This window comes from Pseudophryne corroboree, chromosome 6 (assembly GCF_028390025.1).
Source record: "Pseudophryne corroboree isolate aPseCor3 chromosome 6, aPseCor3.hap2, whole genome shotgun sequence".
In the NCBI taxonomy this organism is placed as follows: Eukaryota; Metazoa; Chordata; class Amphibia; order Anura; family Myobatrachidae; genus Pseudophryne; species Pseudophryne corroboree.
Genome location: NC_086449.1, coordinates 59006239 through 59022986, shown reverse-complemented (window position 1 = coordinate 59022986; position 16748 = coordinate 59006239). Strand labels below are relative to the sequence as shown.

The 16748-nt window shown below is 43.6% G+C and overlaps 1 protein-coding gene across 1 annotated transcript in view; it reads left to right on the top strand.

The window, feature by feature from the left end:
* The window catches only part of LOC134936128 (complement C3-like), a 613812-nt gene that overhangs the window by 446572 nt on the left and 150492 nt on the right, over nt 1-16748 (top strand). The window contains exon 24 of the mRNA XM_063931045.1: nt 6227-6430. Coding sequence (XP_063787115.1) covers nt 6227-6430 — 204 coding nt within the window. The remainder of the gene's footprint in view (nt 1-6226; nt 6431-16748) is intronic.

Below are 16748 nucleotides of genomic sequence, written 5' to 3'. Positions count from 1 at the left end.
CAAACCCCCGCCATTTGCCCACAAAAGCAGTCTCTGGGCTAGCTCATGCAGGGTGACACTGATGACGATACATCAGATCCAGAGGAGGGTGAGGTGGGTTTGAGTGGGGGAATGCTGTCTTGTCACAGGGCATACAGGCCTTGATAGAGGCTATCAGAAGTGTCCTGCACATTCCCGACAAGCCGGCAGAGGTGGAGGAAGAATCCTTTTTTAATGTAAAAAAAGAAATCCTCGGATAATTTTTCTTCATCAAAGGAATTGAATGCCCTGTTTGAAGAAACTTGGGCTAACCCTGACAAAAAAATTCAGATCCCTAAAAGATTGATTACATGTTTTCCCTTTCTCTTGGAAGATAGAAAGAAGTGGGAAAACCCGCCGATTGTCGACGCACCGGTATCTAGATTGTCACGTAAGATTGTCTTACCTGTGCCTGAGGATGCATCCTTAAAGGACACAGCTGAACGCAAAATTGAGAACACTCTCAAATCACTATACATGTCAGCGGGAGTTGCCCAGAGGCCCATTATTGCTTGCACATAGATCACTAGAGCCATCGCAAAATGGTCAGGTAACCTAATTGACATTTTGGATACCTTAACCAGGGGGAAGATAGTTTTTCTCCTGCAGCATATACAAAATTCTGCTAATTTTATGGTGGAGGCCTTAAATGAAATTGGTTTGCTCAACGCATGCACCACTGCCATGGCAGTGCCAGCATGCAGGGGATTGTGGCTACGCCAGTGGACTGTGGATGCGTACTCCAGGAAAGGAGTGGAAAATCTACCTTTCACAGTGGAGGTCCTGTTTGGGGTTGAACTGGATAAGTTGATATCCAAGGCTATGGCAGGTAAGTCTATGTAACTTCATTCCGCAGCACCCCCAGCTAGGAAAACCTACTCTGCTCCAACTCTGCAGTCTTTTCGGACAGCAAAAGTCAAAGGCAAATCCAAAGGTTCTTCTACAGCCTTCAAAGGTAATAGAGGTAAACCCAGAAAACCAGCAGCTGCAGGTTCTCAGGAACAGACCTCCGGGTCTGCTTCCTCAAATCCTTCAGCATGACGGTGGCCCACACTGCCTGGAAGACAGGCAGGTGGGAGCTCAGTTACATTATTTCAGTCACGTTTGGGCAACATCTTGCCAGGATCCCTGGATCACAGACCTTATCACCCAGGGATACAGACTGGAGTTTCAGGAACTCCCACTTCACAGATTCTTTAAATCAGGCTTACCAGCTTCTCCGGAAGCAAGTACGGCTTTACAGGCAGCAATTCAAAAACTAGTACAGACTCAGGTCATTGTCCCAGTTCGACTTCATCTACACAACAAGGGTTACTACTCCAACCTGTTTGTGGTACCGAAACAGGACGGTTTGGTAAGGCCCATTTTAAACCTCAAATTACTGAACCTGTATTTAAGGGTGTTCAAGTTCAAGATGGAGTCTCTGAGAGCGGTGATCTCAGGTCTGGAGGAGGGGGAATTCTTGCTGTCTCTGGACATCAAGGATGCGTACCTTCATATTCCGATTTGGTCGCCTCATCGGGCTTATCTAAGGTTTGTACTACAGGACTGTCACTACCAGTTTCAGGCCCTGCCATTTGGCCTCTCCACGGCACCAACGGTATTCACCAAGGTAATGGCAGAGATGATGTTTCTCTTCCGCAAGCAGGGACTGAACGTAATACCATACCTGGAATACCTGCTGATAAAAGTGCCTTCCAGGGAGAGGTTATTGGACAGCATTGCCCTCTCAACATGATTACTTCAGGATCACGGATGGATTCTAAACCTACCAAAATCCCACCTGGAACCAACATGGAGGCTTCCGTTCCTGGGAATGATGCTGGATACGGAGGAACAGAAGGTATTCTTTCCATTGGAAAAGGCATTGGTAATCCAGTCGATGGTGTGGGATGTTCTAAAACCAGCCCGGATATCGGTGCATCTATGCATTCGCCTTCTGGGGAATATGGTCGCCTCTTATGAGGCTCTGCAGTATGGAAGGTTTCTTGCAAGGCCCTTCCAGCTTGATCTGCTGGACAAATGGTCCGGATCGCATCTTTACATACACCAGAGGATACGTCTGTTGCCAAAAGCCAGGATTTCTCTTCTGAGGTGGCTTCAGACTTCTCACCTGACCAAGGGTCGAAGGTTCGGGATTCAAAGGATTCTGCTAACCACAGACGCAAGCCTCAGAGGTTGTGGAGCAGTCACCCAGGGGGAACAGTTCCAAGAAAAATGGTCAAGTCAGGAAGCTATTCTTCCAATCAACATTCCGGAACTAAGAGCCATATACAATGCCCTTCTACAGGCATCGCATCTTCTTCAAGATCAAGCCATTCAGGTTCAGTCAGACAATGTGATGGCAGTAACGTACATAAACCGACAGGTCGGAACGAAGAGCAGAGCAGCAATGTCAGAGGTAACAAAAATTCTCCTCTGGGCAGAAAGACATGCAGTGGCGCTGTCGGCAATCTTCATTCCGAGACTAGACAACTGGGAAGCGGACTTCCTCAGCAGACACGACCTCCACCCGGGAGAGTGGGGCTTTCACCCGCAGGTGTTCGAGTCCTTAACACTTCGGTGGGGAATTCCACAAATAGACATGATGACCTCTCGTCTCAACAAGAAGCTAAAGCGGTATTGTTCCAGGTCGAGGGACCTGCAAGCAGTGGTGGTGGACGCTCTGGTGACTCCATGGGTCTACCAGAGGGTTTACGTGTTTCCACCTCTTCCACTGATCCCAAGAATTCGTAAAAGAATAAAAAAGGGAAAAGGTTCAAGCAATTCTCATTGCTCCGGATTGGCCAAGAAGGGCCTGGTACATGGGTCTACTAGAGATTCTCATAGAGGATCCGTGGCCTCTACCTCTTTGAGAGTATCTTCTACAACAGGGGCCGTTCGTCTATCAAGACTTACCACGGCTACGTTTGACGGCATGGAAGTTGAGCTTCAAATTTTAGCCCAGAAAGGCATTCCGGACAAGGTTATTCCAACCCTGATCCAAACCGTTACACTGTTGGCCTTAGCTTCTGAAAGGCGTGTGTCAGAACTGGGGGCATTGTCTCACAAAAGCCCCTGTTTGATTTTTCATGAAGATAGAGCTGAACTCTGAACTCGTCAGCAATTTCTTCCTAAGGTGGTGTCGGCGTTTCATATCAACCAACCTATTGTGGTTCCAGTGCTTACTGACACCTCTGCTACCTCAAAGTCCTTGGATGTTGTGAGGGATTTGAAGATCTATGTGAAGCAGACAGCTCGTCACAGGAAATCTGACTCGCTGTTTGTTCTCTATGATCCCAAGAAAATTGGGTGTCCTGCTTCAAAGCAGTCTATTGCTCGCTGGATCAGGCTTACTACACAGCATGCTTATTCTTTGGCAGGATTGCCGGTTCCTAAAGTACAGGCCCACTCTACTGGGTTGGTGGGTTCTTCCTGGGCGGCTTTCTGGGGTGTCTCGGCTTTACAGCTCTGCCGAGCAGCTACTTGGTCGGGTTCGAACACGTTTTCTAAGTTCTACAAGTTTGATTCTATGGCATTTGAGGACCTTCAGTTTGGTCAATCTGTTCTGCAGGAACCTCGGCACTCGCCCACCCGGTTTGGGAGCTTTGGTACATCCCCATGGTACTAATGTCGACCCCAGTCTCCTCTAGGACGTAAGAGAAATTAGGATTTTAATTACCTACCGGTAAATCCTTTTCTCGTAGTCCATAGAGGATACTGGGCGCCCGCCCAGTGCTTCGTTTTTCCTGCACTGTTACTTTGTTATGTAATGTTGTTGGTTCAGCTGTTGCTGTTCCTGTTCGAGTTTGGTTAGCTTGGCTTTCCTCTTGTTTGTGTGTGGTGGTTCGAATCTCACCACTGTTCTGTTACATCCTACCTCAGGATATGTCCGTCTCCTCGGGAATAGTTTCTGGACTGAGTCTGGTAGGAGGGGCATAGAGGGAGGAGCCAGTGCACACTATTGATTTCTTAAAGTGCCCAAGGCTCCTAGTGAACCCGTCTATAACCCATGGTTCTTTTGTGGACCCCAGTATCCTCTAAGGACTATGAGAAAAGGATTTACCGGTAGGTAATTAAAATCCTATTTTTTCCTCTTCTAATATGCTGCAGAATATGCTACAGCTCTTGATCTAAACCTTACATATGTTGATTTTAATCAATCAATCATTTTTGTATTCTTTTATGGTTTTTCCTCTCCTACTATGGTGCATAATAGGCTACAGCTTTTGAGCTAGACCTCACATATGTTAATTTCAATCAGTCACTCTTGTATTTTATGGTTTTTTTTCTCTTCTGTTTCTAGAATACAGCTCTTGATCTAGGCCTCACACATGTTAATTTTCATTAATCAATCAATCAATCAATCAATCAATCATTTTTGTATTATTTTATGGCCTTTTCTCTCCTAATTTGCTGCATAACAGGATACATATCTTGAGCGTGTTAATTTCAATCAATCATTCTTGTTATTTATGGCTTTTGTACTCAGCTATTTTACTGCAGGAAAGGTAGAGTTGTTGATATAGTTCTCACACATGTTATTTTTCATTAATGAATCAATAAATCAATATTTTTTTATTATTTTATGGCCTTTTCTCTTCTAATTTGCTGCATAATAGGCTACAGCTCTTCAGCGTGTTAATTTCATTAAATCAATCAATATTTTATGGCCTTGTTTCTTCTTCTTTTTACTGCAGAACAGGTACAGCTCTTGATCTAGGCAGGCCTCACACATTTATATATTTTTTTCAAATATGTTTTTATTGAGCTTTCAATAGTCAGTAAGCATCAGTTAATATGTGTAAACACAAATTATAAAAGAGACATATATGTGGAACATATAACAGGATAAATAGCCTGGAACAGAATACCCACATCATGAACAAGGTTGAGCATCTTCCAAGAAATGTGGTACATAGTAACAAGTACAGTCCAAAGAAAACAAAGGAATAAATCGGGGTAGGAGGGATGGGAGGGGAATGGAGAATATACTGTAAATCTATTCCCCTGCATAACTACCCATCCACATTTCACTTAGGATTACCTATGCAGCGGGAAGCATTAATGAAATAAGTGGTGAGAAAGAAGGCATTCATGGAGTTGGGACTCTTATCCCAAGGGGTGAAGTTAAGGTCTGAAGCAACCTTAACTGTTTTGTCATATACTTTTAGGGCTTGGTAAGGTGTCCACAAACAGTCTTTATTTTGTAAAACACATGTTAATTTTAATCAGTTAATTGATCATTTTTGTATTTTATGGCATTTTATTTTCTAATTTGTTGCAGAACATGATACAGCTCTTAATTTAGGCCTCACACATGTTAGTTTTAATTAATCTATCATTCTTATATCTTATGGTCTTTATTTCTCTTCTATTTTGTGCAGAACAGGATTTTGATCTAGGCCTCATATATGTTAATGTTAATCATTCGATCATTATTGTATTTTTATGGCCTTTTCTTTTCCAACTTACTGCAAAATAGATGTTGATATAGTCTATGTCTTCATTTTTTTAAATAATCTATTTGATCAATAATTCTTTTACCTGCTTTCCACTATATACTCCACCTCTATTTCTCTGTACGTCCCTCAGGTCTCTGAGCTAGTTCTTGATTAATTAAAACATCTTGTTACCTACCTATGGGGTTCAATAGTTTATTAAACTGCCATCCTCCTGTCTGCCACTACTACTGTACAGTATGTGTCCATGTTTCATACTTGTTCTATAAACTTCTGTGTGTTTGTGCTCTGTTGCTTAGTTGAGCAAGGCAGTTTTTGGCCACTATTGGTGAAGACAAAACTGTGAGCTGTGATGTGTTCAAAATTAACTGTAAAATGAATGTTATTGAAGTTATTAATACTGTAGGAACAAAAACAGGCCCAAATTACATGATTTTAGCGGTTTTCCGCATGTGAGGGTTGTTTTGCAATACCGGAACATGAATGGTGCCTGCAGAATTGTGCTAGCCCATGTAACACTGTTTCTGTACATTCGACTTACTCCCCCCTTCAGCTCATATAACATGCAGGCATAATATTAATAATAGGTTGGCAGCATAAACCAACATGTAATAGGAAAATGCTAACGTTTCACTGGGCCGGTTCACTCCTGCTCATTATACATTGCATACAGTAATCTTACTTTTTTAAATTAGTTATCAATTAGTGTAAAAAAAAAAGATCTGTTCCTGGTCAGTGTTCATAACTATCCTCTCCATATCACTCAGGGACTAAAATTAGTGAATTAGTTGGAAAATCCATTGATGGCATCAATCTGAATCACCTGATCTCAGCTCCCGGTGGATGCGGGGAACAGAACATGATGCGCATGACTCCGCCTGTAATTGCTACACATTACCTGGATGCTACTGGTCAGTGGGACAGAGTAGGAGCAGAGCACAGAGCGAAGGCCCTCGAGTACATCCAAAGAGGTAAGAAAGTCCATATATACCAAAACATATTATTCCATTCATTCGGGAGTACAGGTGAGACAACAGGTGGCATCTTATTTCCTTTACTCTTAAAAGTAAAAGCATTGACCATGTTCCCTTGTTTCTCTATATGACGATTATTACAGAAGAATATACTGTATTGCAAAATTGACACCAGCCAGTTAAAACTGGTGTCTTCAATTGGATACACACTAGGTGATATATTAGCCATTCATGCGAACTGCCGTTATATTCCAGTGTAACAGAAATATGTCAGTGAATGATGTTGTTCACAGACATTTTGTGCAGCTCTGCTGATGGCTGATATATTTTCAGATACTGTATATTGGTGGATCTAGCTGTGTGTACAAGTGGTCAACTGACTACCCATATACTTGCAAGCAAATTTAAATGGCCTCCCAGCTGGGTGTCCTGACTGACATGTGGAGTGACCAATCAGTGAATGTGTATACTTACCTGGGTCCGCCGACGTGTCGGTAAAGTGTGTATCCAGCCTTAGTCATTTAAAGAAAAAACACTTTTTTTTCTCTTCTTGAAAAGATTGAAAGGGAAATGTACTGTGTCAAACTTTTAAGAGAGACAAAGTGTAGACGTTTCCCAATTAAACCAATCAGCTTCTAACTGTCATTTATGTAGCACAGGCTTTGAAGTGACAGTTACATGCTGATTGGTAACATTGGGCAACTACTCCACTTTAAAACTTTCCAAGGCTTGATACATTACTCCTTACTTACTCCTCGTAAATGCTCTAAAGAATGCTATAAAAATGGGAGAGGTATACAAGGTTGACATTCGACAAACCATTCCTAGTGGCACAGCAGTCACTTACCTGCTCCCTGCAGCAGCAATATCTTCATTGAGGTGCATTATGGTTCCTGGCAGTCACCAGCGGTGACGAGAGGGGGGAAGTGGGTACTAATTACCCAGTCCTGGGCCTGATGGATAGATCCGGCTTCACTGCCACCCCCTCTTACCTGGCAACAGCAGCAGAAGCTCTATTCCTAAACCCAGCACATGCTGCAGTGTGGCCTGGGAGGATGCTGCCACTGAGCAGCAGTCGCCTGTGTGGGAGGGGGAAGTGATCACACTTTTCATGCACCCCCCTCCTGCTCCTGGCTGACAAGCTTAATGCAGCCCCCTGTACAGCACTAAGTACCACTTTGTGGTGCTAAAAGTACTTTTTTTCTATAAGGGGGTATTCTTCCCCCTATCCCATACCCTAATCCCTACCCTTTACTCTCCCCCCCAAACAGCCTAATCCTGACCTCTCTTTAGTGCCAGAATCTTGATAGATCCCTCAGGTAAGTATTGGCCTTGGGGTTAAGGTTAGGCACTAGGGAGAGGGGTAGGTTGTGGGGGGAGGGGGGAGATTAGGGTTAGGATGCAGAATGGATTAGGACTAGTGGTAGGATTAAGGGGAGGGTAAAAAAATACCGCGATCCGTCGGGTTTCTGACCAACAGGGTCCCACTGTCAGTATTCTGTTGGGATTCTGAATGCTGGGATTTCATACCCAACCCAAGATTAGATACACTGTGTTGAATTTGGTGCAGGTGTAATTTTTGAATACAAATTAGAATGAGACTGTAAGAATCCTATTTCTGTGGTAGAGATAAGCAAAATCTTCAGAACTGTTCCACTGAATATTAAACGGACTCCAGAATTTTGTGCAAACTGAAAGATACAGTATCTCATTCAAAATGTGGCCTTTAGTTTTCCAGGTGGAAATGCCAATATGATTTTTGTTCCACTCAGAGTTCACCTATCATTTTTGTTTTTGTAGAAGTCTTCTACTGTACAGTATGTTATATGTACCACATTGTAGAGCAGTAGAAAATAACTACTAACATACAATGTCAAAGCAAATGAAAGAATTGTATATTGCTGAAACTTTGCAAATGTGAAAAGGAAATTTCAGTTGAATCAGAATTCCATCAGAACACTGTGTAACTCCAATTGAGGGGTAATATGTTTAAAGTAAGCAAAAGCACCAGGAATGACTGCAGCAACTGTTTAACAGAAACTCAAAGTTTGATTTCACTGTTTAGTATAACTTAGCAACTGACAAATCCATTAAAACACAACAATCACAGTAACCCTTCTCCTACACACATCAGTAAGATACCATTATAACATAATCAGTACAGGTCCCACCTATCATTGTTTTGTAGCCCAAGATGTAGAGTTTTAATTTAAGACTTATTTTTTTGGACCTGGCATATCCGTGGTCACATCAGTCTCCATCCCTATCTCCTGCCCTCCACTCCATACTGCTCCACTCCCCCATCTCCTGCCCTCCACTACATACTGCTCCACTCCCCCATCTCCTGCCCTCCACTCCATACTGCTCCACTCCTCCATCTCCTGCCCTCCACTACATACTGCTCCACTCCTCCATCTCCTGCCCTCTACTACATACTGCTCCACTCCTCCATCTCCTGCTTTCCACTCCGTACTGCTCCACCTCCTCTGTTCAATTCCATCCTCCACTCCTCTACTGTTCTATTCTGCCGCCAATCCATGCCCAGTTCTCTCATTCCTGGCAACAGTTACTCTATCCTGGACACCCTCCTGTCATACCAACCTACCTACCAGTTTAGTAGATAAAGTACATCTTTTTATCAAACTAATTGATTTTGACAGGTCAACACGCCCCCTTTGATAAAACTTTGATGTGGGGCAGGGGGTCAGTTTCCTGGGTTAGGACCTGAGGCTATTTGAGCATTTTAAAATAGATGGACACCTAATTAGCAAAGTTATCTATCTTTCTTTGTAAGTGTAAACTCAATTTATGAAATTGATACCATAAAGCTCTCAATGGGGGAGATTCAATTGTTTGAAAAGTTGGGTGTCTGTTTTTTCCTATCTAATAGACAGGAAAAAACAGACACCCATCCGACTTTTAAAACATTTGAATTCCCCCCATTGTGTGAAACCACATGTAATTTTTTTTAGAAGTATGTAGTATATTGCCAGTTTTTTATAAAATGTGTAATTTGATTAAAACATGGGGGGTCATTCCGAGTTGTTCGCTTGTTGCCGATTTTCGCTATGCTGCGATTTGCTGCTAATTGCGCATGTGCATGGTACGCAGAGCACATGCGCTTAGTTATTTAACTAAGAACTTAGTAGATTTACACAAGCTCGAGTGAAGTTTTTTCAAAGAATTATGTATTAGCAATTCTGCTAATCTTTCGTTCACTATTCTACTAAACTAAGATACACTCCCAGAGGGCGGCGGCCTAGCGTGTGCAATGCTGCTAAAAGCAGCTATCGAGCGGACAACTCGGAATGAGGGCCATGGTTCCTATATTTTTTTCTAGTTCATACAAATACTGTACATGCAGTGCAAAACAAAACAGTTTTTACATTTTCATGTCTAATATGTGTTTGTTTTTTGCTATTATTGTGTGTACAATGAAAAATATAATGTATTTATTATGAAAATTACAAAATTATTGTTTGACTATTCTACCAAAGTTTACCCAACAGATAAAAATGATGGCTTCAAGAGCCATGAGGCACTACATGCCTCTGTGGCATAACTAGTTAACAGATTGATGGGGTTAATATTAGTTACTGTTTATAACAAATAGATGGGGTGATTATTAGTTACTGTTTATTACTAATAAAATATATTATTTAGAAGGTTGCTCTGCTGTAACCCGTTTGGCAAATTGGTTTGAACTGGGTTATCCCGGCACAGGGTTATCCCAGCTTACTGAACATACATCAAAATGCTTACAGCCCCATGCAACCCTCTCAGGATTTCAGTAATTGTAGAAAAACCTTAAAAACATGCCACATTTTAGAATAAAGCATTGTTTAACACATTGTTTCAATTAAATGTTATTTTTTATTTTATTTTACATTTAGTTCCCACTAAATAGAAACGTTGCCTTTTAGCTCCCCTCTCAATGCATGTGGCTAGTGTCGCTGCGCTGCTTTGGCAAAATGTTTTCATTAAATTGCATCTTCCCCCCATGATTGGGGACATTTTTTAATAAGTTTTAAAGACCGCAGTTCAGAGTCTTGTCCAGATATTTTCTTGCAAACTTAGTGTTTTTAAAAAGCTTATTACATTTTCTTTATTATTAGATTGTACCTTTTGGTTGCTCGCTGTATCAGCCATTATCTCTGCTTTGCCAATATTGATAAGAATTCTGCCTTTCTACTATCTAGGAACTGATGACCTCAATGAGCCATGAGGCACTTCATGCCTCTGTGGCATTACTGGTTAACAAATTGATGGGCCGAATATTAGTTTCTGTTTATAACGATTAAAACATCATTTAGAGGGTTTCTTACCTTTTTGGTTAATTGGTTGAATAGGGTTATCCCTGCTTAGTGAATATATACCAAAAAGCATAAACCAACAATAAAGCAAAACTGTTGCAGGGCATGCTGGTATGTGTACTTCAACAACAGCTTGAGGTCTAAAGGTTCCCCACCCCATGATTTAAAGTTATTCCAATGAATATTGACAGACATGCTGTGTGTACACATACATAATATCACTCTCAATATGACAGTTGCTCCACCCACTTTATATAAACTTTATATTAAGTTTATATAAAGTTAATTTCTCTTACATCCTAGAGGATGCTGGGGCCATTTTAGTACCATGGGGTATAGACGGTTCCGTAGGAGCCTTCGGCACTTTAAGACTTTTCAACAGTGTGAACTGGCTCCTCCCTCTATGCCCCTCCAGACCTCTGTTTAGAAAATGTGCCCAGGAGACTGGATGCACACCAGTGGAGCTCTACAGAGTTCTGCTGGAAAAGACTTTGTTAGGTTTTTTGTTTTACAGGGAAGCTGCTGGCAACAGCTTCCCTGCTTCGTGGGACTTAGGGGGGGAAGTAGGAACCAACTTCTCAGTTAGTTTAATGGCTCTGCTTCCGCTGACAAGACACCATTAGCTCCTGGAGGGTACTGAACACAGCCCTTGCCTGGCTTCTGCTCACTCCCATAGCACTGCCGCCACCCCCTAACAGAGCCAGAAGTCAGAAGGCTGGTGAGTATAAACCGGAGACCTGCAGAGAGGGGCCCTCCGGTCATCATGGCAGCATAAAGGTACCAGTGCAGCGTGGGATGCTGCCCAGCAACATGTTTCTCAACAGAGGGTGCAAGGCGTGCGGGGGGGGGCATGCTCTGAGGGGCATGATAAATCCTTACTCTCACTGGAAAAATGTACATACATGTGAGCCGCTGATGTACACTACCCCCGCCAGTATAAATATTACTGTGGCTGAACCGCACCATTGCAGGGGGCAGGGCTTCACCTCAGAATTGCTTGTAACACTCATTTGGCGCCATTTTCTCCTCACAGAGACGCCGGAGTGCTGATCCTACATGCTGCTTCTTCTCAAACATCGCTGATACAAGTACCAGGGTGTTATAGAAGGGGAGGGGACCACATAATTTATTGAAGTCCGTGGGCTTCACATTGGATATAAAGCGCTGTTTTGGTATATATGTATATTCATTGTATGTAATACATATAGGGCACGTGGTGTGGACTGGCAATTCCCTCTGGGTCCCTCTGACAGACATTAGTGTAGGTCTGTCCCCATTAGCTCCCGTGTGTGTGAGTGGTGTGACTGTACACATGTGTACCATGTCTACAGAAAGTAGTTCCCCATAGGAACCCATTTTGGAGGCACAAGAGTGTTCTGAGCCTGTGTGGGTGAGAAAGCTGCAGAGTAATATGGCTAAACTAGCAAAGAAATTCTCTGAGTCTGAAGAACAGACCAATCATTGGAGACAGTCTGTGGAAGAAACTTTATTTGCTGATTCCTCAGCATCATCCACTCAGGACCCCTCATGTTCCCAGAAAAGGTCCCTGGCCCAAATTATGCAATGGGTCACTGACACAGATTCCGACACTGACGTCGACACTGGGGATTTGAGGGGGGTAGATCCCAAACTGGCTAGGAGCATTCAATGTATGATAGTCGCTATAAAACAGGTGTTGGAATTTCCTGACACAACACCTCCACCTGAGGAAAAAGATTATTTTAAATTAAATAATAAGCAGTTGGTGACTTTTCCTCCATCTAAGGACTTAAATACATTTTTTGAGGAATCCTGGGCTAACCCGGAAAATACATTTTCTATCCCTAAAAGGTTGCGGGTAGCGTACCCTTTCCCTCAGGAGGATAGGCGTAAGTGGAAGTCACCCCCAATGATAGACACCTCAGTCTCTAAGTTGTCAAAGAAAATCATTTTACCTGCCCCAGGGTCATCTTCATTAAAAGAACCTGCTGACCGCAAATTAGAGACAACTTTAAAGTCCATCTATGTTGCTACGGGTACATTACTCAGGCCCACAATTGCTTCTGCGTGGGTAGGTAACGCAGTCGAAAAGTGGGCAGATAACTTGATTGTTAATATTGACACGGTCGATAAAGATGACATGCTGCAAATTCTAGGTCATATCAAAGACTCTGCAGGTTACTTGGTTGAGGCTATGAAGGACGTAGGCTTACTGGGCTCACGGACCTCTGCTATGACGATTTCATCCCGCAGAGCACTCTGGATCCGTCAATGAAATGCTGACGCAGAATCAAAAAGAAATATTGAGGCGCTCCCTTACAATGGTGAGGCCCTCTTTGGAGAGAAACTTGATGCCATGATATCAACTACTACATCTGGCAAGTCAGCATTTCTGCCGTCGGCAGCTGCACCGGCTAAAAAAGTATATCATTCTCATACCATGCAGTCCTTTCGTCCCAACAAGTACAAAAATGCTAAAACTACCCCTTTTTTCACAGGAAAAGGGAGAGGGAAAGGTAGAAAACCTACAACACCCTCAGGCTCCCAGGAGCAGTAGTCAGCAACTACTTCTGCAAAAGCCACAGCATGACACTGGGGCTCCTCTGCGAGAGTGCGATCGGGTGGGGGCATGTCTATTATTTTTCAGCCAGGTCTGGCTTCACTCAGACCTGGATCCTTGGGTATTACAGATAATATCCCAAGGTTACAGGTTGGAATTTCAAGACCTTCCCCCAAGCCGATTTTTCAAATCGGCCTTGCCAATTTCTGCTCAAGACAGCACAAATGTCCTGAACGCAATACACAAACTGTGTCAAGACAAAGTAATTGCCTTGGTTCCTGCCAAACAAAGGAACCAAGGCTTTTATTCAAGTCTGTTTGTGGTACCGAAGCCGGATGGCTCGGTCAGACCGATTTTTAAACCTAAAATCTCTGAATCTTTATTTGAAAAGATTCAAATTCAAGATGGAATCCTTGAGAGCGGTGATTTCCAGCTTGGAAGAAAAGGAATTTCTGGTGTCAGTGGACATCAAGGATGCTTACTTGCATGTCCCCATTTACCCGCCACATCAAGCATACCTGAGGTTTGTGGTTCATGATTGCCACTACCAATTCCATACATTACCGTTCGGGCTCTCCACGGCTCCGAGAATATTCACCAAGGTGATGACGGAGAGGATGGTTCTCCTTCGCAAACAAGGAGTCAACATAATTCCATACTTGGACGATCTCCTCATAAAAGCGAGATCCAGGGACAAGCTACTCCAGAACATAGCATTATCCCTGAAGGTGCTTCAACAGCACGGTTGGATCATCAACTTTCCAAAATCCCAGTTGGATCCGACAATGAGATTATCATTTTTGGGAATGATATTGGACACCGAGGTACAAAGAGTATTTCTACCGGTGGAAAAGGCTCAGGAGATCCAGAGCATGGTCAAACAACTTTTGAGACCAAGAACAGTATCAATTCATCAGTGCATTTGCCTGTTGGGGAAAATGGTAGCGGCTTACAAGGTGCTATAATATGTCCGATTCCATGCCAGGGTCTTCCAGTGGGACCTACTGGACAAGTGGTCAGGGTCGCATCTCCATATGCATCAAAGGATAATCTTGTCAGCGAAAGCCAGAATATCGCTCCTGTGGTGGCTACAAATTTCTCACCTCCTGGAGGGACGCAGGTTCAGGATTCAGGCCTGGATCCTGGTGACCACGGATGCAAGTCTCCGAGGATGGGGAGCAGTCACGCAAGGCGAAAGCTACCAAGGAAGATGGTCAAGTTAAGAAACTCACCTTCACATAAACATTCTGGAGTTGAGAGCTGTGTACAACAGTTTTCATCAAGCGGCACACCTTCTTCAAGGTCGTCCCATACAGATCCAGTCAGACAATGTAACGGCAGTAGCTTACATAAACCGTCAAGGTGGAACAAAAAGCAGAGCAGCAATGGCAGAGGTGACAAAGATACTCCTCTGGGCAGAAAGACATGCCAGAGCTCTGTCGGCAATTTTCATTCCGGGAGTGGACAACTGGGAAGCAGACTTCCTCAGCAGACACGATCTCAATCCAGGAGAATGGGGCCTCCACCCAGAAGTCTTTGTGGAGGTGACAAGTCATTGGGGCGTTCCTCAAGTGGATATGATGGCATCATGCCTCAACAAGAAGCTTCAGAAATATTGTTCCAGGTCGAGAGACCCACAAGCAATAGCAGTGGATGCACTGGTGACCCAGAGGGTGTTTCAGTCGGTGTATCTGTTCCCTCCACTTCCACTTATTCCAAAGGTTCTCAAGATCATCAGAAAAACAAGAGTATGAGCAATCTTCATTGTGGTCAGCGGTGAGGTCACTTTCGGTCAACCGCTGAGCAGAAAGTTCCCACCATTGGTTACAATGGAGCGCATAGGCGCTACATTGTAACACTGCCGTGTGCCGCCTGTCAGACAGTACAGGAGCACACAGCCGATCAGGAGGGTGCTACAACGTGGCGCTCCCTGATTGGCTGAAGAAACCCACTTAGACATCAGTCAGAGTGGGTTTCTGGCATTCGGGGAAAGGGGACCCATGTGAAAACATGGGTCCCCTTTCAGTGCGTGGCTCGGGTATCCGTTTTATTTTTTTAATCAAGTACGTGGATTAAAAAAGGATTATCCGAGGAGCCTGGTACCCTGGATCTGGTGAGTATAATTTATTCAACAGGTACCCCATGGATTCTACTGGAGAAGAGGACCGACCCTCGTGTGAACATAAGGTAAGTATGTATGTATGTTTGTGTGGATGGATGTAATAAAACTTTACTTTCAAGGTGTGTGTGTATTGTCTTTTTTTGGGTATTTTTTTAGTAGTAGTACTACAGGTACCAGCGGGCCCGTTTTTCCGCCGCATGCTGGTACTTGTGGTTCTCCAAGTACCAGCATGTGGGGGAGGCTTGCTGGGCCTTGTAGTACTGCTACTAAAAACAATATCTGACACTTTTACAAAAAGGCTATCAGCCCCCCATCCGCAGCCCATTGGATGGGGGGGACAGCCTCGGGCTTCACCCCTGGCCCTTGGGTGGCTGGGGGGGACACCCCTTGATTGAAGGGGTCCCCACTCCCCCAGGGTACCCCGGCCAGGGGTGACTAGTTGGATATTTGATGCCACGGCCGCAGGGCACGGTATAAAAGTGACCCCCGGCTGTGGCATTATCTGTCCAGCTAGTGGAGCCCGGTGCTGGTTTTAAAAATATGGGGGACCCCTACGCTTTTTGTCCCCCGTATTTTTGGAACCAGGACCAGGCGCAGAGCCCGATGCTGGTTGCTTAAATATGGGGGAACCCCTGTCCATTTTTTTCCCATATTTCTGCAACCAGGATCGGCTCAAAGAGCCCGAGGCTGGTTTGCCTTAGGAGGGGGGACCCCACGCAATTTTTTTTTTACATTTAAACTTTTTTTTTTTTTTTTTTACAAAGTGCACAATGAAGCCCAGCACGGATCTCTCAGATCCGGCCGAGATTCATTGTATTAAAGTCAGCAGTGTTTTACAAGTCACTCACGTAAAACACTGCCTAAAAAAACGAATGACATCGACATCGGAAAACCCGAAAATGCAAAATACGGCAGCTTAGTAAATTAGTCGTAACAAATTCAAAAAGTTGCAGTTTTACACTTTCGATGTCATTCGTGATTATTCTCCCACCAAATCGGGAGAATTACGAATGTTAGTAAATATACCCCTCAGTGTGAAATGTCCCAGTATGTTACAGAGCGCAGTATGAATGAGAGTGGTTTCACAGGGGATGGGGGTGGGGGAGTAATAAAAATGTAAATAGGTATGATCAGTAGGGTACACAGAAATATGACTCTTACACATTCCCAGTTGTTAAAGTACATGGCAGACTATTAGAATGAATGGATGTCTTCACATGTGAGGCAACACAAGTAGTGCAATGGTGCAAATTTCACAATAGTCACATGTTATTTGACTAAAAACAGATGTTAACTATTATCTTGCAAACATTCATGAGTTTTTAAAGTACATGCAGAATA